Here is a 27,805-nt window from a genome sequence, read left to right on the forward strand (position 1 = left end):
ACAGCCTCTGTCCCACTCAGCTGCTTGGGACTGGGCAGTGTCGCATCTTCACCCCTATCTTCCAGTGTTGCAGGTTGATTAATTATTTTTCTCCCTAGTTTTAGTACTTCTGTTCCTTCAGATTCCAGGTGACTTTACTTGTTGTTTGCTCTGTGTTTCTGTCACAACTTTGATTTGATTGCAAGAGGGTTGAACAAAGCCTCTATTATCTACACCTTTTTTTCCCATCAGGGTATACTTTTTATTTGATTTTTTTTTATTCACTTCTGCCAGATGCTGTGAAGCAGGAATAGATGCTTTTGTTTTGCTGCAACACCAATAACAATGGTCTGAATATTATTTTATTCATAAAGAACATTTTTCTTTCCCCCAACTGATATTCCAGCTTTTAATTTTTTCCTAAATTTTAATGGGGAGATAATTTTTTTCATTTTAATAATAGGAAGACCTTCCATTTATTAACTGTTGTGCTATCTACGTGCTGTCTACCATTCTGTGTACTTTATTTAATCCACATGGTATTATGAGGGCTCATGAGATAGGTACCATTATTATTCCCATTTTATAGATAAGAGACATGCTTGTGAGATTAGGAAACTTGCTCAAGACTACCTAGCTGGTATGAATCCAGGCAGTGTGCCTTCACAGCCTTCACTGTTAATCACTTTTCTTAGTTCCAGGTATTTTTAGAATTTAAAATGAGCATAGAGACTATTTGGTGTAGTCTGTTTATTTTGCCCATGGGAAAAGATATGATTCAGTAGACTGCCTGAGTTTGATTTCCATACCCGTGTTGTTTCACCTTCATTGAGACAGCAGTCCCCCCAAATTTCTATTTTTGCTACCTCTTTCAAGGGTACTCAAAAAAATTCTAATGCATTTACTAGGGCCTTAACTCTACACCAAGATTTCATATATAACAATAGCCATTTAGATGAAAAAGTAATACCCTTTTAGATTTCTGTTTTGATCATAATGAATTTCAGTTTTAAAATGCTTCATTGCTAATTATAGCTACCATTTTTTGTATGTCAGACCTATTTCACATACTTCAAATCTATAAAGTAAGCTAATAAAATAAATATCCCCCATATATAGATGCAGATTCAAAGGGTCAATTAATTTGTTTATGTACACATGATCATTGACTGAGCTGGGACTGAACCAGTCTAACTCCAAAGGTTGAGTCCCTTCCACTACTCTCTGTTTCCTCTACATAAGGGAAAAATAATCACTTGACTAAAGTAGCTTTCCTAATGTTCTTAAACTTCCTGAACTATGCAAAATTTTGGAAGTTGCCTATTGTTATTTAGGTATGGGTTTCTCACATTGAAAAGCATGATACCTTCATTTATATATTGTTTTGTAAAATACATTTATATGTTATTTTTCGGTTGGTGTTCATTTTTTTTATTTCTATTTATAATATTTCCCAAATCTGGCTTACTTAAGGTGACTCAGACAAAAATATTTAGCAACAATTATTATATCTCATATGTAAATGCCAGATTTTAAAAAATGAGATTCAGACTGGTATCTATATGTTGCATAAAAAAACTTGTTCTTATTACCTGAGAAATTTTAGGATATGAAAGTGTTAAATATTTTGACCATGACTTGAAGCCCAGCTGAATACAGAATTAATAGCTAAAGGATATTACTTACAGTTATTTACCGGTCTGCTCTTAAGTTCAGTTTATACATGCTTTGAAATTTGAACCATGTCTTAAAGTTTGATCATGAGCTTAGGTTGACTTGGAGAAGCAAAGGAAGAACAGTACCTACACTTATTGGTTTTGATCAAACAAGTCAATCATATTTGTTATAGGGAATTGTTTAAAATGTAAGTACTCCCAAGTCACAAATAACTTTTAAGTCGAAGCTAGAGAATAAATGTTTGCATGCCAGTAAAATTGGAGCTTTCTGAAAGTGGTGAATGGATAAAACATCATGAATTTATTTTGCAGCCCCTGGACATGTTTGCCATCTGTTAAGATTGCAGATGTATTGTGTTGCCAAACTGTTTGTGTGTGTTATAATATATTCGATGTTGTTTTTCTAAGCTTGCTTACTCAAAGTAACCTAATAAAAGTGTTTAATGATTTTTTCTGATAAATTCGCTTTTTAAAAATTAATGAAAACATTTCAATTTTCTACTAAGATTATAAAAAGCAAATAACAGTTTGTTGTTTATGAATTGTAATCAGTCAACATCTGAATATCTGGTTATTTAGTCCTGTTTTGGTAAGTATTATCATCAGGACATAAAGATACTGACTAACATCAATTAACATTTTAATTGGAATTTTAAATTACTTGAGTCATCTACGAATTGGCAGTTGAACTTTATCATTTATGTAGTTCACTGCTGAATTATAAACTGTTTAATAATATTTTTTTCTAATGGTAGAAACTACATTTTCATTTTACAATAAAAATCTTAGTGCTGGTAGCTTTGTAGAATTCTTGAAGGTAATGCAGAAGTCAGTAATAACCATTGGTATTCTATACACATGAATATTTAAAGAAAGGCCAGTCTCTACACTTATTTTAATAGTGCCAAGCTTAAAATAAATATTTCTAGTCCTGCTTTCAGATTTTCATTCTTTTCTGTAGAAAATAATAAAAAAAGATAGATTGCAAATGAATAATCTTAACCAAAGAAAAATAGTTTGACTGAACAAAACAAGAAGTGAATATTTTTGATGGTACAGCATTCTAATCTTTTACTATTTATATTTCAAAATTATTTATTAGATACCATAATCTTTACATATGAATGTTAATATATATATATATATATTTGTCTCTATGTTATGAAATTTCCCAGTAATTCTTGGTACAGAAAGAGTACGTGAACTTTTCATTCTTCTAGAAACTATCCTGATATTAAGATTAATGTACAAGGATATTTTTTTTAAGAGGATGCTATCGTAAGTCTGTTCTTTAAAATCCTATACTTATGTCTGTATAGCAAAATAAATAGACATGCCTGTAAGATTATTTAATCAACCAATTTCGTGTGGTCAGAATACGTTTTTAAGTGTATTCCTTTAGATAGCAATGCACTTTTCTTTAGAATTCTTACCACTATTTTTACTTTCTACAGATGCTTCACCTATCTGTTTTTCTGGCCCCTAATAGCATTTGAATTTGTGAGCTTTGCTTTACATTACAACATGATAAATTATTTAGTTTCTTATACTGCTATGTTGATCACAAAATTATTAGTTATGTGAAGTTAAAAGTAGAAATAATAAAATTGTCAGGTATTGGTCCCGCTATTCAGTAATTTATTTTTAGTGGTTCTGTTACATGAGTGGATGACATAATTTGAAAGTAATCCTTTTATGTGACTAGGAGTTTAATTATTTTAATTATAATAGATCAACATATGCAATAGGAGGTATAGAAATTGAAAAGAAAGTAATGAAATTATCAGTATTTATAGATAAGGTGATTATCTAGCAAACCTGAGAGTTAAGTGAAAAACCAGTTGAAAATGTTGTAGTAATAGTTGCGAGAATTATGTTGCGTGTTTAAAGTTGTAAACTATGTCATAAACAGTTGTTCTTTTTCCACCGATACTGTTATCATTAACCTACCAGTATAAAAATTATGTAAGTTTTTATGGACTTATATAACATAAATTATATGAGAGCATATAAAATGTGCTTGTAGTGAAAATACATATATTTATTTTTGGTTTTATACTTTTATTTTTTTATTTACCAAATCCACCCTCCCCACCCCCTTGCCCTCTGGTAACCACCATTCTCTTATCCGTATCTTTGAGTTTGGTCTTGTTTCTTTTGTTAGCTTGTTACTTTTTTGTTATATTTCCCATATAGGTGAAATTATACTGTTTTTGTCCTTTTCCAGCTGACTTATTTCATGTACTTTAATACCCTTGGGACCATCTATGTGTCCCAAATGGCAATACTTCATCCTTTTTATGGCTAAGTAGTATTCCATTATATGTATACCACATTTTCTTTATCTGTTCATCTGTCAGTGTATACTTAAGGGATTTCCATATCTTGGCTGTTGTAAATAATGCTACAGTGAATATAACGGTGCATATATCTTTTTGACTTAGTATTTTCATAGTTTTTTGATAACTACCCAGAAGAGGAATTGCTAGATCATACAGTAGTTCTAGTCTTAATTTTTTGAGGAACTTTCATACTTTCAACTAGTGAAATTGAACATCTTTTCATGAACCTGTTGACTATCTGTATATGTCTTCTTGGAAAAATGTCTAGTAGATAACTCTGCCTATTTTTCATCAGATTGTTGTTGAGCTATAGGAATTCTTTACATATTTTCGATATTAGCCCCTTATCAGAGATATTGTTTCCAAGTATCTTCTCCCATTCTGTTGGTTGCCTTTTTGTTTCGTTGGTGCAGAAACTTTTTATTTTGAAGTAGTCCCATTTATTTATTTTTGCTTTTGTTTCTTTTGTCTTCGAAGTCAAATTCACAAAAACACCTCTGAGACCAGTTTTCAGAAGCTTAGTGCCTATGTTTTCTTCTATGTATTTTATTGTTTCATATCCTACATTTAAGTCTTTAATCCATTTTTTCTTAATTTTCATATGTGGTGTAAGATAGCAGTCTAATTTTATTCTTTTGCTTACTGCTGTTTAGTTTTTTCAGCACCATTTATTGTAGAGAATTTCCTTTCTCCATACTTGGCTGTTTAGTTGTAATTAGTTGCCCATATATGTGTGAGTTTTTTGGGGGGACTCTCAATTCTATCTTATTGGCCTGTGACTTTTTCTACCAGTACCATAGTGTTTTAATTATAGCTTTGTAATATAGTTTGCAAATGGGGAGTGTGATACCCATGTTCTTTTTTTTTCTGGATTGCTTTGGCAGTTCAGGGTCTTTTGTGTTCTATACAAATTTGAAGATTTTTTGTTCTCAAAAACTGTCATTAAGATTTTGATAGGGATTCCACTGAATCTGTAGATTGCTTTAGGTAATATGAACATTTTAACAATGTTAATTCTTCCAGCTGATCATGGAATATCCGTTTCTTTGTGTCTTCAGTTTCTTTCATCAATGTTTGGTAGTTTTCAGTGTACAGATCCTTTACCTCCTTTGTTAAATTTATTCCTAGTTATTTCATTCATTTTGCTGTGATTGTAAATGGGATTGTTTTCTTCATTTCTCTTTCTGATATTTTGATGCGAGTATATAGAAATGCAACATATTTTTGTATATTGATTTTGTATACCGCAACATTACTATATTTATTTCTAACAGTTTTTTTAGTGGAGTTTAATGCTTTCTCTATATAAAAACATGTTATTCGCAAATAATGATAGATTTACTTATTCCTTTCCGCTTTTTATTTATTATTCTTGCCTAATTGCTCTGACTAAGATTTCCAGTACTGTGTTTAATAACAGTGTCAAGAGTGTCAAGTCTTGTCTTTCTCTTGTTCCTGATCTTAGAAGAAAAGACTTCGGTTTTTCACCGTTGAGTGTGATGATATCTGAGGGCTTGTCATATATGGTCTTTATTATGTTGGGGTACTTTCCTCCTTTACCTGTTTTATTGAGAGTAATTATCATAAGTGGATGATGTATCTTCTCAGATGCTTTTTCTGCATCTACTGAGATGATCATATGATTTTATCTTTTATTTTGTTAATGTGGTATGTCACATTGAACCATATTTGCATTCCTCAAATGAATTCTACTTGATCGTGATGTGTGAATCTTTTAATGTAGTGTTGTATTCAGTTCACTAGTATTTTGTTGAGAATCTTTGCATCTATTTTCATCATACACGTTGGCCTGTAATTTTATTTTATTGTGATGTCCTTGGCTGGTTTTAGTATCAGGGTGATGTTGGCCTTGTTAATTAGGAAGCATTTTCTCCGCTTCAGTTTTTTTGGAAGAGTTTGAGAAGGATAGGTATGAAATCTTCTTTGAATGTTTGGTAAAATTCACCAGTGAAGCCATCTGGTCCTGAACTTTTGTTTTGGGGGAGGGTTTTTATTTTATTTTATTTTTTTAAATTACTGTTTCAATAGCCTTAGTAGTAGCAATCTGCCTATTCAGATTTTCCAGTTCTTCATGATTCAGTCTAGGAATGTTCTGAGAATTCATTCATTTCTTCTAGATTGTCCAATTTAGTGGCACATAGTCTTTCATAGTATTTTTGAATAATTTTTTAATTCTGTGGCAGGCTTGTAAATGCTCTTTGATTTTATTTATTTGAATCTTCTCTTATCCTTAATGAGACTAGGCGGAGCTTTGTCAATTTTGTTTATCTTTTCAAAGAACTAGCTCTTCATTTCAGTCATTTCTATTTTCATTCTCTATTTTTCTCTCTGATTTTTATAATTTCCCTCCTCCTATGGGCTCATTTTTTTTCTAGTTCCTTAAAGTGTGATGGTAGATCGTTTATTTGAGATATTTCTTATTTTTTTAAGGTAGGCTTGTATTGCTATAAATGCCCTCTTAGTATTGCTTTTGGCTAATCCTCCAAATTTTGGTATGTCATGTTTTCATTTGGCTCTATCTTTTGATTTCTTCTTTTATTTCTTTTTTGATAAAATAGTTGTTCAGTAGCATGTTGTTTAATCTCCACTTATTTGTGATTTTTTTCCCAGCTTTCTTCTTGTAATTGATTTCTAGTTTCTTAGTATTGTGACGTGAATAGATGCTTGATATGATTTTAATCTTCTTAAATTTATTGAGACTTGTTATGTATCTGAACGCATAGTCTGTCCTTGAGAATGTTCCATGTGCACTTGAGAAGAATGTGTATTCTGTCATTTAGAGTTGGAAAGTTTGATAAATATTAAAAGACTACTGCAAATATCTATTAAGGCTACATGGTCTAATGTGTCGTTTAAGGCTGATATTTTGTAATTAACTTTGTGTCTGGATGATATAGCTGTTGATGCAAGTGGGGCATTGAAATCCCCTAGTATTATAAAACTATTAATTTCTATCTTTAGGTTGGTTAATTTCTTTATATGTTTTGGTGCACCTAGGCTGAGTGCCTATATATTAACAAATGTTATGTTTTCTTGATGGATTGTCCCCTTTATCATTATAAAATATCCATCTTCATGTTTTATAATCTTTTTGTCTTAAAATCTATTTTTTGTATAAATGTGTTTCCACTCACTTTTCTGTGGATACCATTTGCTTTCAGTATCATCTTTTACCCTTTCACTTTGAGGCAGTATTTGTCTTTGGATCTGAGATGGGTCTCCTAAAGGCAGCATATTTAGGTCTTGTTTTTTAATCCATTTAGCTACTCTGTGCCTTTTGATCGGTGAGTCCAATACATTTGCAGGTAAGGTGATTATCGATATATGAGAACTTACTAGAGCCATTTTATTCTTGTTTTCTAGTTGATCTATATCACCATTGTTTCTTTTCCCTTGTGTTTCTCTCTGATACTTTATTTCTTATTAAATTTATCAGGGTGATATTGGTTAATAAATTTCTATAGGTTTCACGTGTCCAATTCGATAACACATCATCCGTATATTGCATTGTCTGTTCACCACTCAAGAGTCGAATTGGTAGTTTTCTGTGATGCTTTTTAGTTTTTTTTCTTTTTTACATTTCATGTCTCAGCTCTGGATTTTTGTTTTGTGATTACCATGAGGTTTATTTAAAATGTCACATAGATAAAAGTCCTTTTTATTCTAATAGTGTCTTCATTTGCCTATATGACTTCAGTTTTTTCCCTCTTCCTCTTTTATGTTTTTGTGTCACAAATTGTCCTTCTTTATGTTGTGCTTTTGTTACCAAATTGCAATAATTATACTTATTTTTAATGCTTTATGTCTCCCTTGTAACCTTTGTGTTATAATTGTTTAATACCCTACTCTAAAATAGAGTTGTAATTTCCTGCTTTTTTCTGTCACCTTACTCAAAGTTTTGTATACTTTTATCTTTTTGTTTCAAGTAGGAAAGCTAATTTCAACATTTCTTGAAATGCTGATCTTATGTTGGTAAATTCCCTTGGACTTTATTTCTCCTTCATATCTAAAAATAACTTTGCTGGATATATTATTCTTGGCTAGTGCTTTTTCTTTTTCAGTATTTTGAATATGTTATTCTACTCCCTCCTGGGGTTTATACTGAGAAATCTGATGATAATCTAATTGTATTTCCTTTATAGGTTACAGTCTTTTCCCTGGCTGCCTTGAAAATTCTTTATCGTTAACTTTTGAAAGTTTTAATATAATATGTCTTAGAGAGGTCTTTTTGCATTTAGATCATTAGGTCTTCTGTTAGCTTCTTGTATCAGATGTCCATCTCTTCCTAAGATTGGAAAGGTCACATCAGTTATTGCTTTGCATAGGTTCTCTGATCCCGTCTCCCTCTTGTCTCCTTACGAGATACCCATTTTTTTTTCTTTTCTTTTTTCCCACCTTTTTTCTTTTTTTTTTTTTAAGTTTATTGGGGTAACATTGGTTAATATAATTATGTAATTTTCAGGTGTACATTATATTATGTACATCATGTATATTATAGTCCTCTCCTGAATTTGCATCCTGACCTTGTGTCCTGTTATGATCCAACCTGGATTAAGTGGTCAAACCGTGATTAAGATATGTAGTGTGGTAAAGCCCCCAATTCTCTGGAAGAAACAAACAAAAGTCCTCTTGGAGAAGGTACCATTTTCCTAGGCCTGAAATTAGCCATATAATGATTTTTTTTTTAAATACAGTTTTTAGCTCCTCAATATAATTAAGCATACATAACTGGCGTTAAGACCAAGAAACAGCTGAACCAGCAGAAGGGACAGGGAACAAAATGTGCTGAGATATTGAAATGATCAAACACAGATAGAAGACCATCATAAAAAGTTCATAATAAAAGCAAAGGAATTACATAATGGTGGGAAGTTGGAAACTATAAAATGTGACACGGCAGATTTGAAAAAGAACTAAACAGAAGTTAGAATCAGAAAATAAAATGCCTGAAATTAATTCAGTGTACAAGCTTAACAGATTAGATAAAACTGAAGCAAGCATTAGTGAACTGGAAGGTATAGTTCAGAAGAACTATATGAGGAGCATAGAAGAGGAAAGAAATAGAGAAAATTCTATACAGAAGAAAAGGGTAAAACTCAAAGAGGATACACTAAGAGCTCAATCTGTATTTTATTGAAGTCCCAGAGAGATAGGAGGAAATAAAAGCCAAAGGAAATATTTGAAATAATATACAAGTAGACCAGTGAAACAGAAGAGAGTACAAAAACAGATCCCTTAATAATTGATTTATCACAAAGTAATGTGGAATGGTTGATATTTTTAATAATTGGAAATTGAGTCTTCATATAGAAAAAATAAAATTGGGTCTTCATATAGAAAAAATAAAATCATGTCCATATAAGACGGTGAACTTAATCGATAAATGTTTTGTGTGTTCTGACTGTTGCCCCATCTCTCTCCCTCTCCTAGAGTCTGTTCCATGAGACACAACAATTTTGAAATGAGGCCAGTTCATAACCCTGCAATGGCCTCCAAGTATTCAAGTGAAAGGAATTGTGCATCTCTCACTTTAAATCAAAAGCTAAAAATAATTAAGCTTAGTGAGGAAGGCATATCAAAAGCTGAGATAGGCCAAAAGCTGGGTCTCTTGTGCCAAATAGTCAAGTCGTGGATGCAAAGAAAACGTTCTTGGAGAAAATTAAAAGAGCTATTCTAGTGAACACTTCTTGCTGATATGGAGAAAGTTTTAGGTGTCTGGATAAAAGATCAAACCATTCACGACGTTCCCTTAAACCATAGCCTGATTCAGGGCAAGGCCTTAACTTTCTTCAATTCTATGAAGGCTATAAATCAGTAAAAAAAAAAAAAAAAAAAAAAAAAAAAACAGCAAAATATTTAACACTTCATCAAAGATGAAATCCAAATGATCAGAAGTATTTAACATAATCAGAAAACTAAGTACTTATTTTGGTTTTGTTTATCATAACAGCAAATTAAGAGGAATCTAAATAGCAATAATGGGTAATAAGCTAAATAAAATTTCATACAGATAATAGGAATGCCATTTGGTCTTCACAAGTGATTTTTAGAGTTAATAGGTCTACAATATATTCAAAAGTTTACAAAACACTAGATGTCATCTCTGGTAAAAAATATATATTTTCATGAACATATATTGCAGGATGTTTGAAATAGTTTAAAAAGATAGTACCTGTGTATGTGGATGATAGTACTTGCAATAATTTTAGCACTTTTTTACTTTGTATTTTCTAATATTTCTAAATTGGGCACGTACTGTATTATGTAATTGGTAACATAGAACATACCAAAAATAGGGCATTTTGTCCATTTTTCTTTTGTGGGAGTCAGCTTTCTATTTTATATTAAATTCTGATCAAATGAACCACCTTGCACACAGGACCATGACTGTGTAGTATGTGCTGTAGCAACACAGAATGTAGAATAGTATCAGTATTGTAAAGATATAGAACAGGACTGAGTAACTGTCATCCTTAATTTTCTTTTCACTTAAATGGGTCCTAAGTGTCCTTTATTTATTTATATATATATATTTTTTACAATTTTATATTTAGTCTATAGATAGTCTACAACTTTTCAAAGGAAAGCTATAAGATAAATTTAATTCATTTTGATAGCTTTAGGATCTTAAATTTTTTTAAAGATTTTGTTCCCTTAATTTCTGGACTTTTCACAGAAAAAAAAAAGAGTACCTCCTGAAGTTTCTTTTTGATAAAGTAAATGAATGTGTTATTTGAAAAATGGTTTGGGTCATGTGGGTTTTAAGAGGAAAGAATTTGTTCTCTGGCTTTTTCTCAGACTTATCAAGAGCGGTTATGTTTTTGTTTTGTTTTTTAGTTTGAGTGTGTCATTATCTGACAAATTTAAAAACTATGTGCTGTGTTTTTTTTGCCATGACTTCCAAGAAGCTTAGAGGTAAATTTAGGCTTCACTGCACATCCATTTATTCTTGTCTGCTTCAACTTATAATTGATCTTAGATCATTCATTGTCCTTTTTATTCTTTTTGGAAGTAATGGCCAGAAATGTAAGTAAATATTCATGTACGTAAATATATATATACATGCACACACGTAAATACCATTACACTATGTAAACATGCTATTTTAAATTTCTTTTAGCCAGCAAATGGAATCTTCTTGAGCATGTTTTTGATTGTTTTGCCATTGGAATCCATGGCTCATGGGCTCTTCCATGAACTGGGTAACTGTTTAGGAGGAACATCCGTTGGATATGCTATTGTGATTCCCACCAACTTCTGCAGGTACAGTAATCTAGTATACAGTAATTAGTAATAACTACTTGATTCTTAACATTTTCTTAATATTTGTATGACTATAGTTATAAAATTTGATAGCTCATGTTCTCAAAACTAATATTTTCAAAATATAATGCTGTTGCATTTTTTTTATTCCAAATGTTTAAAAGCCTTTACTCTGAGTAATAATATAATCTTCAGGATTCAATTTAAATATTTTTTTTTGTTAAATGTGATTAGCTTTTATTTTAGCTAGAAATCAGGAAATATGAATGGATTTTCTAAGGAAACATTCTACCCTTTCTTTAGAAAGGGATATCTTGTTTAAGGAAATATCCCATGAAACAACATAGTGAAATATAATAGAATGTACACTGGACCTGAGAGTCCTAAATTCTAGTTGCCATAGGCAAATCATAACTTCTCCGAACCTCTCAGTGTCTTTACCTAAAATGTAAACAACAATACCTATTCTGCCCATATCAGAGAAATGTTATAAAGAACTAATGAGAATATGAATATAAAAACACTCTGCCCACTAAAAATTACAAATATCAGAAATTCAGAAGATTGGCAATATATTTTTTATATATAGTGTGTATATAAATATCTATATTTGTGTATATATATAATATATATTTGATTGCAATTATATTTCAAAATAATTTTTGATCCCAAATATGTGGCAGATCTCTCTAAATCTGTAAATATTAACACATTAAAATTTTTCTTTTATATAGTTAAGTACCTTTGTAATAGAAAAAATGAGTTCTTTGCCTTTAATGAATTCTAATGACCAAGTAAGTTTTCATCATAACTTTCCTTGGGGTGGGGAGGACTTGAAATCAAAAAATTTTTATCTGATTTCAAATATTTGATATAAAACCCTCAAATAGACTATTTGTATTAAATATTTTCCTCCATGTTAAAGACTTAATAAAAAGTTGAAGATTCTCATGAGAAGTAAAATAGATTTAGAAGGGTCCTGTAAAGTAAGATGTGACGACTGCATAGAAAGAGTAATTTGCACAGTTAGATTTTTATTCCATTATAATTTTCATGTATTTCTTTTTCTTTTTTCTTTTTTTTTTTTTTTTGTAATTGTTAAGTATTACAAACCTGGAGTAAAAGTTTTATTCTTTTAATGAAAACTGAAGTGTTGTAAGAATAATATTGATAATACATGAAGCAAAATGTAAAGTTTTCAAAATTCCTGATAGAAATTCCTTTTCTGGTAGGAGTGATGGTTTCCTTGTGCCCTTAATTTTGATAGAATTTTGATTTTGCTAGTTGTAGGACCTTGTTTATTATCTTTACTATAGAGTACCATTGTAAATTTGTTCCAGGACCTAGATTTTAATAATTGTTCTTAAATGCCATTTACTAATAGGTAACTTCTTCTATAATTAATATATCTTATGTTAGTTAAACTTGAGCACAGCTTTATAAAGATATTTTTAAATATAGAAATTAAATAAATATATAATTTAAAATATTACTTCCATATTTTATTAAAAATGTTTTCTCAAGAAAGAAAAGTCTTCATGATAGTCCCCACCCAGTTGTTCTTAAAACATTTTTGGAGTAAAATTAGTATAATTTCGCTTTTAATAAACCTTGTACAATACCTGTCATTTGGTGAGAAGATATGAATAAAGAACAAAGAGTTAGTACTATCAACATTTGGAGATATTATTCTTTCAGCTTTAAGTTTGATTATAGTTTTATTGATAATAAATATAATTTTTAGAAACTAGGCTTTGAAAATCAAAGCCTAGTTCTTAGCACTATAGGAATTTTAGAAAAGATGATTTTTTAAAAAGCCTTGCCATTTAGTTGACAGCAACTATTATGATTCCTAGGTAATTAATTATAAACGAAGGACAAAAATGAGACATAGAATGAATACTTCTTAAACACCAAAGTAATCTTTTTTCTCCTTTTTCAGTCCTGATGGTCAGCCAACACTTCTTCCACCAGAACATGTACAGGAGTTAAATTTGAGGTCTACTGGCATGCTCAATGCTATTCAAAGATTTTTTGCATATCATATGATTGAGACCTATGGATGTGACTATTCCACAAGTGGACTGTCTTTTGATACTCTACATTCTAAACTGAAGGCTTTCCTTGAACTTCGGACCGTTGATGGACCTAGACACGATACATATGTTTTGTATTACAGTGGGCACACCCATGGTACAGGAGAGTGGGCTCTTGCAGGTAAAGTCATCTCTGGCAGTTTTCACTATTGGAGATATACCTATTGTGGAAATCTATCCTTCACAATGAAACACTAAATTTTCAAATTCTCAATTTTCCACTATACGGTTTACCAAGTATACTATGACTTGTTTTTTTTTCTTTTCTCTAGCATAGAGGTAAATGATTTTATTGGAAGAAGAAAATCTGACTGATCTGAGACTTATAATCAGTTTCACTTTAATGTATTTTCAGAATTATTAGAAATAGTAACATTTTTCATGAGCCGATTAACTTGACTGGTACTTTTAAGTCTAAATGTTATGGACGCTGAATTTAATAGTCCTTCACATATACAGTTTTATTTATGTTAGAAAGTTCACTAGAATTTTGAAAAGCAGCTGATGTAATATGGTGGGAGAATCACCTAGGTCAAGAGACTTTGGTTTTGGTCCTAATTTGCCACAGTAGTGTTATGTAGGTAAGTTACTTAACTTCTCTGGCTTTGGTTCTCTTATTTGTAAAATGAGAGGGTAACATTAAATCTCCAGCCAAAGGAGAAATGAGATCTCCTTATATTATATGTAAATTTGTTTGTTGGTTTTCCCAACTAAAATAGATACCCTGTAAGTCAAGGACTTTGTTTTATGAATTATTTGCTTTGTATCTAGAACAGATCCTGGCGCATATTAGGGGATTCCTAAATAATTGATAGTTGAAACCATTAAATCATGAAAAAAAAAAGGGTAATTTTCTTATTTTAGATTAGAAATAGTTCTTTTAAGTTTAACTATATCCTTTTTAAATAAAATATTTTAGATGTTTTATACCAAGAACACATAAAAATAATAATCCAAAAAATAAATATAAATAGTGTTTCAGATCAAACAAGAATATAAACGCAACTATTATAGAAGGACAAAGGCAGAGCCAGTACAGGAACTCCAGAAAGAAGGAAACAAACTCAAGGTTAAAGTAGAGATGATTTTAAACCACCTTGGTGTCACTAATTTCTTGCCAGATTTATAACCAGAGTTTTATGATAAAGAAAAATAATGTAATTTTTTGTTTTTGTAAATAAATATTGAATAACTCAATGACTGGCAAACTAACATTTATTGGGCACATTTGAAGCATAACCACTATGCTTGGTACTTTATACCCATTAGATTTAGTCTTCACTTGAAATCTTTTGAGGTAAATACTGTCACTTCTGTCATCTACATTTTTTAAAGGATGTTAAAACTGAAAGTAGTCACATAACTTATTTATTGGTCATACTATTGATAAGTGAGGGAACCATGATTCAAGCTCAGATCTGCCTGACTCCTAAAATGTATTTTTTTCCCCATTGTACGGTGTTGCCACCAAGAGCAAAAAAACACAAAAACCAAAAACAAAAAAACCCAAAGGTAGAGAAAAGGCATATTCTGGTTAAACAGATGTTTTTTTGTTAGTATGGTTCACCCATTTTAAAAATATACAATGTAGAAGAAGGTAGTCAACATTAAAACTACTCGAATATAGTTTATAAAACCTTAACTTTTTAATAAATCAATATAGCAAACAACTTTTTAACTTTTATGGCTGATTTAATTCCAGGTAAAGTATTCTGTGTACTTAAGAGCACAAGAGAAAAAGTTCTAGTTAATTAAAAAATCTTCAGAGATGTAGAATTTCAGAGCTAAAAGCAGGAATTAATTACTGAAATGTTCCTGAAATGCTTATAATAATAAACTATCCCCAAATGAAATGGGAAAAAGCATAATTTTGGTGGTTATGCATAAATCTTTAGTTATTGTTAGATATTACAAGAAAGTAATTTTAAAAGTAAACTTGTATTTATGTGAAGGATTTATTAATATAAACATTTTTCAAAAAGTTTGCATTTTTCTTAAATCTTAAAGTTTGTTTAAAGTATATTTTTAAAAATATAGCTTTGGAAATAAATTCTAGGTGTCCAGTTTAGTAATATTTGTGTTAGCCTTTTCTCGTCTTAGGAAAAGTAAATAAACAAGATATATATATATATATATATATATATATATATATATATATATAGTGTGTGTGTGTGTGTGTGTATCAGTATTCTGAAATTTTCATTCACTATCAGGAATAATTTATGAAGATTTAAAAACTCTAAAGTTAGGTTATATTTTAGGTAAATGTCAAGCAATTACTTTCTGGAATAGTATCTTTATTTTTTTTTAAGTACTGTTACCAATAGACCATTATCGAGAATTTCTCTGTTAACCAAGATTTAATCCTTATGTGTAACTTTCTTTATCAGAGACTTTATTGTTAAAAAATAGAAACAAACAAAAAAAAAAACCAATGGAGAAAGCAAAGCTTGATAGGGCCCTCCCCTAGAGGGGTAGGTTTTGTTCTATAATTCAGCATTTGTATACTTACACCTGAGGCACATGGCTCACTTGCTGGTAACCAGATTAAACCAGGCCCAGAGGCTGAGCCTTCTTTTCAGTCAGGTCCTGCTGGAGACACAGCCCTCAAAGGCCATTTCTACCTCAGAAATAGCATTGAACACCCCTCCTCTGAAGAAGATGCTTTAATCCATTCTAAACCAAGTGACACAAAGAACTCTGTGCTCTGAGAATTTTTTTAATAGTTAGCTTTCTAAAAACCTCTATATAACAGGAGAAACATCATGACTGGATTTTATGTGAGTTAGCAAGTTAAGAGCAGAGTCAAAACAAAATATGACTGCAAGAAAAAGAACATATATTTGCCCTTTATTCCATACTCATAGTACTTCTTAGATTATGTAGTCTTATACTTATGGGGTTTTACAACATGGACCCTGATATTTTTGCCTTTTTGCTTGATGGTAAAAAACAATGATAGTAATGACAGAAATAAATGAAAAAAATGTAGATTATCTGCAAAGTACTTTATCACAGACAGAGCTTTTAAAAAGCAATCTCGGTTACTTGAACTGCATCTGATGATGGTTTTATGAAATAAATGTAAGTACTTTACATCTGGAACAAAAGCCATGAACCAATTCATAGGGGAAAGCAGAGCGAAACAAAACAAGAGAGGAGAAATAGTGTTTAAAAGGCTTTAGTGCTTCTCTAAGTCTCTTGTTGATATCTAAAGAACATGTGTATAAGAGAATTAGTGTAGAATGTGCTGAAGAATATTTATTGAAATAGTGTGGAAGACAAATTATATAGTCATGTTTTACGGCAGGTGGAATTTGTATAATAGCACTGTAATGTCATCCTCTGATCTCTAGAGAAATTTAATAGAATTGTCAATAATGAAAAGTTAACATTTGACTATCTTTGGAAAGGTATCTTCAGGAAGTATTTAAGACCAATTTATAAAACAAGTTTTCATTGTTAGAGTCTAAAATATAGCAGGCCGAAGAATAAAAGAAAATTAATTATTCATGAGGAATGTGATATACCCTGACTTAAGAGGATATATTACTAATAGAAGCTAATTTATTATTTTAGGCGAGGCAACCCTTGGTTGACCTCACAGATTACAAGGACCTTGTCGTCTTACAATCCCTATATATTTATCTGTCTGTCTGTCTATCTATCTATCTATCCATCCATCTATCGCCTACAGCACCAGGTCTTCCTAGATAGTCTCTTACCCAAGTACTAAACAGGCCCAAACCTGCTTAGCTTCCGAGATCAGACAAGATCGGACTTGTTCAGGGTGGCATGGCCGTAGACTACTAATAGAATCTAAATTCTGAAGGATTCTTTCTCACTTTAGTGTTGTCATTTTGATAATTTAGCAAAGAGTATGATTATTCTTGGTAGAAGTGTATTATCTGATATTAGGTTTTGGATCTTGCACTAGTAAATTGTAGCATGTTAAAACTTTCTAATTATAAAAATAACATGCTCAGTGTAACAATTTTGGAAAATATAGAAAAATATAACAAAAGCCATCTGAAATCTAAACACCCAGCAATAACTACTGCTATTATTTTTGTAGATATAATTCTGTGTCATGCTTCTTCTAATTTCGAATACTTTCACGTCATTAAAATTTCTTTATAAATACCATTTTATTATAATTTTCTAATAAGGTTTTATCATAATTTATTTCCATTCCTCCTAGCCATTTCAGATTTTACACTGTCTTAGATAAGAGAGGGAAGAGGGTCTTTATATGTAATTGTTTGCCCCCATTTCTGCTTTTTTTTCAGGATAAATATCTGGAATTGTAGTGACTATATCAGTGTACCATTAAAAGAGCCAGGACTAGGGTAAGGTGAGGATAACAGTAGGCCTCAGGCATGAAATTTAAGAGGGCGGCAAAAATTAAATAATCGAGGTATTTAATGTAGCATTTAAAAATCAAAATTAATGAAAATGGAAAACCTATTAGCTATAAGACAGGTTTCTAGTTCAAATTTGTTTACTTTAGACCTTTCTGGGTAACTATTTTTAATCCTTTGTTGTTTTTCAGGTATAAAACTGATTTAACAGTAAAGTTATTCTAAACTCATTCTCGGTACAGAGAAGAAGAGTTTCATTTAGTAGCTATCTACATGTGAGGACAAGGTAACATTTTATTAGTGGTATAGAACAGGATTGGCAAACCTTTTTCTGAAAAGGGCCAGATGTTTTTGGTTTTATGGGCCATAAGGTCCCTTTTGCAACTACTCAACTCTGCCATTGTAGTTGAAAAGCAACCATATACAAAATGAAAATGAATGTGATTTATGGAAACAATGATACGAAATTTTAATTTTCTATTTTTTCCCATGAAAAATACTGGATTTTTTCAATCACGTAAAACTGTTAAATTAATTTTTAGCTCTTAGTCTGTACCAAAACAGGTAACAGGCTGGATTTGCTGCTTTCAATGTAGAATATTAGCTTTCCTTTATAATTTTTTTTTCACAAAATTTAACTTTATAAAATATTTTCTTGATTTATTATAGCATGTCCTATTTTTTTTCATATGAGTTGTAAGCATGATTAGTTTTGTTGTTGTTGTTGTTTTACCTGAAATTGAATGTTTTTGTTTTAAAAAATTTTCTGAAAAGATACTTTGGAAGGAAGATCCTATTTTTTTCCCACATACTTAAATATAAGAATTTAAAGAAAATACACTTAGAAAAGTATTCTTAATGAGAGGGTTCAGAAATTATTGCTCAAATGAATTTCCTTTCGTTCACAGGTGGAGATATACTACGCCTTGACACACTTTTAGAATGGTGGAGAGAAAAAAACGGTTCCTTCTGTTCCCGCCTTATTATTATATTAGACAGTGAGAATTCAACTCCTTGGATAAAAGAAGTAAGAAAAATCAATGACCAGTATATTGCAGTGCAAGGAGCAGAGATGACAAAGTCAGTAGATATTGAAGAAGCTGACCCACCTCAGCTAGGTGACTTTACAAAAGACTGGGTAGAATATAACTGCAGCTCCAGTAATAACATCTGCTGGACTGAAAAGGGACGCACAGTGAAAGCAGTATATGGTGTATCAAAACAGTGGAGTGACTACACTCTGCATTTGCCAACAGGCAATGATGTAGCCAAGCACTGGATGCTACACTTTCCTCGTATTACATATCCACTAGTGCATTTGGCAAATTGGTTGTGTGGTTTGAACCTTTTTTGGGTCTGCAAAAGTTGTTTTAGGTGCTTGAAACGGTTAAAAATGAGTTGGTTTCTTCCTACTGTGCTGGACACAGGACAAGGTTTCAAACTTGTCAAATCTTAGTTTGGAACCCAAAGTGGAATATTACTGAGAGTTCACAGTATCAGTTATTATTCACTTGCCATTTTTTGTACATGTTTTTTATTTTTGAAAAATATCTTGCTACTTCTGTTGCTGCTCTCACTTTGTCTTTTCTCAAGTATTATGATATATATAAAATGTTGAGAATAAGCATCATTTTATACTAAAAGTATGTAGAGAGTCATAAATTCTGACTGTAAATGCATAAGAGATGTTAAAAATAATGCACTTTGAGGAATGTTTGCATATGCCCCTTATTAGAAAGAAAACACTGTCTGCTCTGCAATGGCCAATGAAGAATTAGCAATGCCTTATTTTTGAGGCGTAGATTAGAGGATGTAGACCAATTTGTTTACTCTTGTTAAGAAAACTACAAATTTGCTTACAGAAGACCCTTGGTAGAATTACAAACTCTTTCTTCGAAAAGGAAAAAGGAAGAAGTCTGCCTGAAATTAATGCAAAATTTGCTTAAAGTCGATCACATTCAGATGTCTTGCTTGTGACCCGTTACCAGTATAACAGAGAAGGCCAAACCATTGTTTAGATCAAAACATTTTTTGTGTGTGTGTAGGTCACTCAAGAGGCTAGAGCTTATAAGTTGCTCCTGCATGCATTGTTGGGGGCCTCTGAAAGTACTGACAATTTTAAGTCTTTCTCAGGGTAACCATGTTTTCTTAACAATGTGTTCAGCTACAGATTTCTTCCAAATAAACTGCCTTCTCTTTCGAAAACTCATATCAATGTTTTATCTGATTAAAACAGGCACTGATCAGGATATTTTCTAAGAGGTAATTTACCTCCTATTTCCTTCTAGTAATTCTTATATTCTAAGTTTCATCTCTGGGAAATAACAAGAGAGGAATATAATTAAATTGGTGGTAATCTAATCGTTGTTGTTTAAATGCATCACTTATCATCATCAAAGCCATTTTTCCAGCCTCAGAAAGATGAAATAATGCCTCTACCATTTTCTACTTGGTAACTTGAAAATTGAAGTTTCAGTTAGAAGTCACTAAGCATCAGGGAACTTGTATACCACTATCTATGCAGCATTGTTATAATGTGAGTGTTTCTGTGTTTTGAATATGATTTTCCTAATGCTTTGAATAAAATTTTGTTAAAAACTAATTTTTCATGTTATGTGCAAGTAACAGATATTGAATATTTTAGTATATTAAAAATGATAGTCATAAAAATTGCCCATGCATTAGAGTTTATGGTTGGTAGTGGGTTGATTGGAACATTTCCAGTATTTGGTTACATATTTATATCAACATCATCCAAATGAAATGTAGTATTTCATTACTATTCAGAAATAGTATAACAGAAAAGCCAAATGTTAAAAGTATTAGCTATAAAAAAACAGTTAAATTAATGTGAAGTAAAATTTTTTAAATTTCTGAGCCAATATTGAGCAGATTAGCTTTAACTAAGCATATCTCTTTTACTCTGAGGAAGCCAAATATAAGGGTATATTTTGCTTTTAAGTAAAGTATTATTAAGATGGTACTAAAAATCATATTCAAAAGATAGTGGATACTTTTACAGCCATAAAACATATTTTCTGTGTACTTTCATATCAAAAAAAGTTCTGGGCTCAAAATGTGACTTGAGCCAGTTTATTAACCAAAAAGTTATGGAATATCCACTTCAGTGATTTCTCCTACCCAAACAAAAAACTATAAATGACTTAAGAGATAGAGCCCTAAATTAAAACCTGCCAATTTTTAAACATTAATGTAGCTGATAGTATAGAGAAGGAATAGTATGGGAAGGATAAATCGATTGATCACTTTTACCTAAAGATTTAAAAATAGATACAGTTAATGAGACTAATTTTATCATGGCTTTCATTTTATATATCATATGTTTTGGTAGGAGTTAGTTGGAATGATAAGGATTATGTTGGGACAAAACTGCCATTCCAGTAAAAAGAAAGAATATGGAGGTATTTTTCAACACAGTGTTGACTTGTATCCTCACATGATATCTTGCTAAAACTACAAAATGACTACCCCCTAAAAACATCTTTTTTAAAAATGTACACTATTATGTGATAAAGAGCTAAGTTCTTTTCCCATAACTTTTCATTCAAAAATTTGTTTTAGTTTGCTCTAGCTCAGCTCTTTCTCTGGAATGCTTATATTTTATCTTTGCTTACTGTTACTCTTGCTCTTCTTAATAAATACAGTATACAGAAAAGACCTTTTCAGAAGATCATTTTTTGACCAGTGTTTTCATAAATTCTATGCATTTAAAAAATTACATTGTTAATTAAAATGAATTTATATTTAGTGAATTAGTGGATTTAGTAAAATCTTCATTAGAATCTATTTTTAAGTGCATATTTTGTTTTTAAGCTTTGGCTTAAATATATTTGTTGTTTGGGGTACAGACTTTTTATATGTGTTCTTTCACATTCTTTCAAAGTAATGTTCTGCATTACCTGTCCACAGGTAATGTGATAGTTAACATTATATTTGCCAGAAGAAAATGGTTTAATTTTAAGAATGATTAGGTATAATTGATAGTAAATGTTCAAAGGAGTTACATCTGTATTTTTGAACATCTCTATTGGAAACTACTAGACTGTCATCTCTTTTCCGACAGAGGCTTATATATCTTGGTATTTCTGGTACGCAGTTATCCAGAAGAGTATTTTTTAAATTTTTTTGACTGAGAGAATGAATTTAGAATCCCAAGGAGAAATTGGAATAACATGATTGTAAATTACTACATTTTCTTTATAATTTTATTTTTAGTGGATATTATTTCAAGATCATCATTAAGTTAATAATTACTAAAGACTGTTATGGAGTCAGCAAAACTAAAATATCTCACATTTGCAGTTAAAGAGTAGTGTCAAGATTAGGGAGGAAAAACTCAGGCAGATTTGAAAGAAAACATAGTTGATGTCACCAAAAAATAGCTTTTCGTGAATTGAATTCATTTTCATCATGTTACCAGTATGATTAGGATTGAATCTTTTGTTGATTTTCTCTTAGAAATGAAAATTTATCAAATGGAAATTATTTTTTTTTAAGTCTGATGAACAAAAGAAATTTGGCCCTGCATATTAGTGACAACTAGACTGTAAATTCAGAAAAAATTGGCCTATAAACATAAGCAGGCTCAGGACAAGCTAGGGCAACTACAAATATCAAATTTTTTCACCATCTTCCCTATTCACTAATTGCAATTCATAGACATAAAATATGAAACAAATTTAAGTAGTTATTGTTTTGAGCAACTGCTTGGTTGATAAAGTAATTTACATTTATGTTTATTAAAAAATACTGTTGTTACTTAGACCAAAGCTGATTTCAAATTGAAAACTACTCTAAGCGCTTGGGTTTTTTAATGTTATACATAAAAACCATTTTGATTAAAGAAATCAAATTTACTAATTATCTTGTGTGATGACCTCAATATTTTATAAGTATGAACTTAAAAATTAATTAGAATAAGTGACAGTTTTATTAAACTTTTATTAGGTGTTCTGGACCCAAAAATATTGATCTATCCCAAGTCAAAGTTATTTAGCAGTGTGCCAGAGATAAGAAACATGGCATTGCATATTTTTAGACCAGCAATGTTTATTTCATGTGCAGTAAATATATTTTTATATTAAAACATACCAATGTATTGATGAGCAAGATTTACATTAATTTTTAGTCTAAATCATGAGTCTTTTAAGTAATTTTAATCTTGCAGTAAAGCATTTATTGTATTCTCCTCACCCCTGTACACTGAAGATTCTTTATTTTTTCCATAACTTTAATCTTATTTTTTATTATTTTTTTAAATTAAGTTTATTGGGGTAACATTGGTTAATACAATTATATAATTTTCAGGTGTACATTATAATTTAACATCTATACATTCTATTGTGTGATTACCACCAGAGTTCAATTTCCTTCAGCTACCGAAGAGTCTTTAAACACAATATCAGATGTTAATGACACTATACAGAATATTTCTTCTTTTCAAAAAAAGGAATTCTTTGTTTTATGGATTGTAAATGCAAATAGCACAATGAATTTTCTCTAAATAATTTAGTGTGTGTATATATAAAATAATATAGAAATTCAGATGGATGCTATTTTAATGCATTTTTATAATAGATATTTCTAGATTCTTTGGAGTCCTTATACATATTGATTTCTTGTTTTACACAACTAGATATTGTTAAGGAAAGTAGGATGGGGGTTTTAATTTGTAATCCACACACACACATTGATACTCATTCTCACCTATTTCTCCTACCTAATTAGAAAAGATGTTCCTCTTTCTAACATCTAACCTGTGGATTATTTTCTTTTCCATATAAAATAAGTATTTGATTAATAACAATAAAAATGGCAATGGCTATCTATTGAATGTTTACTATGTTCTAGGCACTGTGCTAAGCACTTCTGTGTGCATGATTTTCTTAAATCCTAGCAACCACTTTTTATTATGGATATACTTTTTATGAGTGAGGAAACAGGCAATGAACTTAAGTAACTTTCCCCCAAATAACATAGCTATGGCTAAGAAATTGGGTCTCAAACTCAGCCAGATTTTATGTTGTGGGAACCCCTTCAGGCCAGGAAAAGGAAGGTTTTACTTGAGTGTAAATACTTACGTGCCCTTTAGAGAACTGTTTTGAGTATTTTGTCAAGGGGATAAACACCTGGCTATAAGCACATAAGCATAGGGAAGAGGGGCAACAGGTCATTTTAAAGACCTTCAATCATTAACTACACTAAAACCAACCCACTTCTTAGCCCCACCCTAATTTTCCAATAATCTCTGATACCAGAGCCTTTCTAGGTTTGTGATGGATTGGTCAGACTCTCATCACCAGAAGCATCTTCTGTGAGGCCGCTAGGGTACAGCTTGTTCTCTACCTTCCCAGTTCATACTCTTCTATTTTGTCTTCTGGATGTATATCAAAATCTCTGGTCTGGTGATAGATTCTCCCATTTCTCACATCTTGATGGTATAGTCACTTGTCCCATTACTACAAATAATTCTTTTCCTATTTAATGGGAACTGGAGGAGATATAAAGTCATGTGTTCACTGTCTTGAACTCAAAGCCAATGTAAATTTCACACTTAAAAAACATGGTGAAATTGACTTCTGATCAGGATGTAAAATAGAACTTTGATCCAGTGGAAACACAAAAAGTCCAGGTAAAATAAACATACTCTTTATTGGAGCTATTTCAGAGCAGAATATACAAGCAAATCTGAAATACAAGCAAAGATGAAATCCAGACAGGGATGAGTTCATTAAATAAGCAGAGATTGAAGCAGCTACTATACCTAGGGCAAATGACTGAATGTCGGTGGTTTAGAAGTGGAGCTGCCATATACCAGAAGATTTTGCAGGAAAAGAAATCAACTAAACTTTTTTTTTGGCCAATATTAAATACAGTTTTATTTACAGTTTTATTAAGGCATCGCATTTTCCACTTTACAATACAGTGTCTATAACGTACATCATTATTTCCTTTTCCTGTGCACACATATTTCATATTCAAGTGTCACGGACACCCTGTTATTTACTGTAGAGCACCTCAACTTTAAAACTGCCATGGAATTTGCTACAAATTTTAGTCCTTCGATATTTTGTGTGAAACTGCTGAATATGTGCTCAAGGTTTGCTCAGTTAACCTCTTTGTTAGTATGCCCAGAAGAGGCACCACCTGTATGAAAGGCTCTACTACCAGAGAAGCCCCTAAGCTTCTTTCTGGCATGCCTCCTGCACTCTGGTATAGCCTGGTAATAATAATGGGGTTGCAGACTATTTCCAACTCTTTCTGCTGATATTCAGATTCTTCTCTGTTAGTTCTTATCAAGCCAGGTGATGATTTCATTGCACTTGTCAAGAATCTTCTGTTTGACTTCATTAATGATCTTGCCTTGAAGTTTTTCATCTTCAACAGTTGCTTTCATGTTGAATACATAGGATTCAAGTGAATCCTTGGAAGACACCTTGTACCTCTGCTTCTCATCATCAGCTTTGTACTCCTTGGAAGACACCTTGTACCTCTGCTTCTCATCATCAGCTTTGTACTTAGCTTCCTGGACCACATACTCTGTCTTCCCTGCTCAGACAATTTTTGTCATTAGTGATGGTAATCTTGTTCTCTTTTCCTTTTACTCCTATTTATAGCAAAGACACTGAGGATGCCATTGATATCAATATCAAAAACGACTTCAATCTGAGGAAAACCATGAGGTGCAGGAGGCACGCCTATGAGTTCAAACTTGCCAAGCAGGTTATTATCCTTGGCCATGGCCTGCTCACCTTCATAAATCTGAATGAGCACACCAGGCTGGTTGTCAAAATAGGTAATGAAGGTCTGTGGCTGCTTGGTTGAAATGGTAATATTGCACTTGATGAGGACAGTATGACTCCATCAGCAGTTTCAGTGCCAAGAGAAAAAGGAATGATGTCCAGCAGCATCAAAACAAACAGATTTTTAGATTTTCAGATGTGTCTCCAGAAAGCAGACAAATAGTGTCTGGACAACTACACTATAAGCAACCGCCTCATCAGGATTAATGCTCTTTTTCAACTCTTTTCCATTGAAGAAGTCCTGTAGGAGTTTCTAATCTTGGGTAGAACCACACACCAAGACAATATTATGGATCTGGGACTTGTTGAACTTGACATCCTGAAGGGCTTTCTCTACAGGGTCCAGGGTGCCATGAAAAGGTCAGCATTCAATTATTCAAATATGGCATAGAGGTATAGAAGTTAGTTCCTTCATAGAGTGAATCACTCTCAATACTGGCCTGGGTACTGGAAGAAAGTAGTACGGAGGCAACAGCCCTCTTGTTCTCACTAATGTCATGCTTGCAATTGAACTCTGCAATAAAATGGTTGACCAAAGTATTCTCCACCTAAGTGAGTGGCCCCAGCTGTAGATTTGATCTCAAAGATTCCATCTTCAATTATAAGAATTGATACATCAAAAGTGCCACCTCCCAAGTCAAAGATCAGCACTTTCAGCTCTAACCTGTTTATCTAAGCCGTAAGCAATAGCAGCAGCAGTTGGCTATTGACAATTGTAAGTATGTTAAGACCATCAGTAGTTTCAGCATCTTTGGTAAACTGACACTGAGAGTCATTGAAGTAAGCAAGTACTGTGATGATAGCATTTGTAACAGTCTTCTCAAAGTAGGCTTTTGCAATATCCTTCATCTTTGTCAAAACAATAGACGATACCTCCTCTTGATAGGAACTTTTTGTCTCTTGTACTTTACTTAGACTTTGGGCCTACCAACATCATTCACCACCATGAAGGGATGATGCTTCATATCAAATTGGAAAATAGCATCATTAAATCTACATCAATCAGGCGTTTGGCATCAAAAACAGTGTTAGTGGGGTTCAATACAACTTGATTCTTTGCGGCATCACTGATAACGCATTCAGTTTTCAGTAAAGTTGACATAACATGGAGTTAGTTCAGTGTCCCTAATCATTGACAATTATTTCCATTTTCCCATGCTGGAAGACACCCACACAAGACTAGGTGGTGCTGAAATCAATGCCAACTCCAGGGCCCTTTGACATGGTTGCTTCGGTGTACACGCAGCTTGCAGAGAAGAGAGATTTGGATAGCTGCCCCCATGTTCAATGACAAAACCAACTAAGCTTGATAACATTGTGAGATGGGTCTGCAAGGGCATTAAGTGTCTAACCAAACAATTCTGCCTCTTCCCTGGAATTTTGCCAAGAAAATTGCAATGGAGGAGGGCCTAGTAAGCAAAGAGTTCATGCAGCTTTGTACATCACACTTAATTGCCAGAGTTGGAACAAAATTTGACTTCAAACTAAAACTGAGACCCAACTCATTCCAGTTAAAATGTTTAAAGAAGTTAAATTGCTCAGTCTCTTGGCAGATGAGGCATGGGAGGTTAGGGATTAAACTAAACAAAGGTGAACTCAATGTAATTAAAGCTGCAGCTCAGCAACAGCTCAGTTCACCTTGTGAGGGATTTTGAAAGATAAGTCCCTCACTCTAACGACCACAGAATGAAAGGCATGCATTATGAACGGACACAAAATTATGTTTTACTCTCCACTGTTGTTTTTTTTTTGAATGCCTAATACAGAAAACATTTTTTAAAATTATAAGTCTAATGAAAAGGGAAGGAATTGGACTCATTATCAAGAGTAAGCAGTCATTAGAGACTTGTAGATTACTAGCAGACAAGAACTTTAAAAAAAAAGTGTTTTGAGGAATTTACAGAAAAAGTGGATAATATGCAAAGAGGAAATTTCAGAACCAAATGTATATTCTAGAATTAATACATAGAAATAGAAAAGTCACCAGATGGCACTCGTGTGTGTATGTGGGGGTAGGAGGGAGCAGTTCCTGACAATGGATATCAACATATGGCAGGAGCAGTCCACAAAGAGTGACCTGGTGTGAGCTCAGGAGGGCATCCACACCAAAGATATGGGAGAGATGATGGTGAGAGATGGGTTACATAAGGAGAGATTCATCAAATATGAACATACATTAAAGGTAATGGGAATGGATTTTTCTGTTGAAAGGAATTGCAGATATGGAAATGGGAGAGACCTAGA

General features: G+C 32.0%; 1 protein-coding gene and 2 pseudogenes across 3 annotated transcripts in view; 1 reads left to right on the forward strand and 2 right to left on the reverse strand.

The window, feature by feature from the left end:
• TMEM168 (transmembrane protein 168) overlaps positions 1–21,414 on the forward strand; it is a 40,607-nt gene extending 19,193 nt beyond the window's left edge. For 2 of the 3 annotated variants that reach the window (XM_016138068.2, XM_016138069.2), the window contains exons 3-5: positions 11,139–11,281; positions 13,224–13,498; positions 18,647–19,257. In XM_016138068.2, coding sequence (XP_015993554.1) covers positions 11,139–11,281; positions 13,224–13,498; positions 18,647–19,194 — 966 coding nt within the window. In that variant the 3' untranslated portion in view covers positions 19,195–19,257. Of the gene's footprint in view, positions 1–11,138; positions 11,282–13,223; positions 13,499–18,646 lie in introns of all 3 variants that reach the window. The other variant, XM_016138067.2, reaches the window with a different exon arrangement.
• Positions 17,066–17,184, reverse strand: LOC118611055 (annotated as a pseudogene).
• Positions 21,415–24,664: 3,250 nt separating the features above from the next.
• LOC107507071 lies at positions 24,665–26,959 on the reverse strand (annotated as a pseudogene).
• Between the last annotated feature and the right edge of the window lie 846 nt (positions 26,960–27,805).

This window comes from Rousettus aegyptiacus, unplaced genomic scaffold (assembly GCF_014176215.1).
Source record: "Rousettus aegyptiacus isolate mRouAeg1 unplaced genomic scaffold, mRouAeg1.p scaffold_m13_p_13, whole genome shotgun sequence".
NCBI classification, from domain to species: Eukaryota; Metazoa; Chordata; class Mammalia; order Chiroptera; family Pteropodidae; genus Rousettus; species Rousettus aegyptiacus.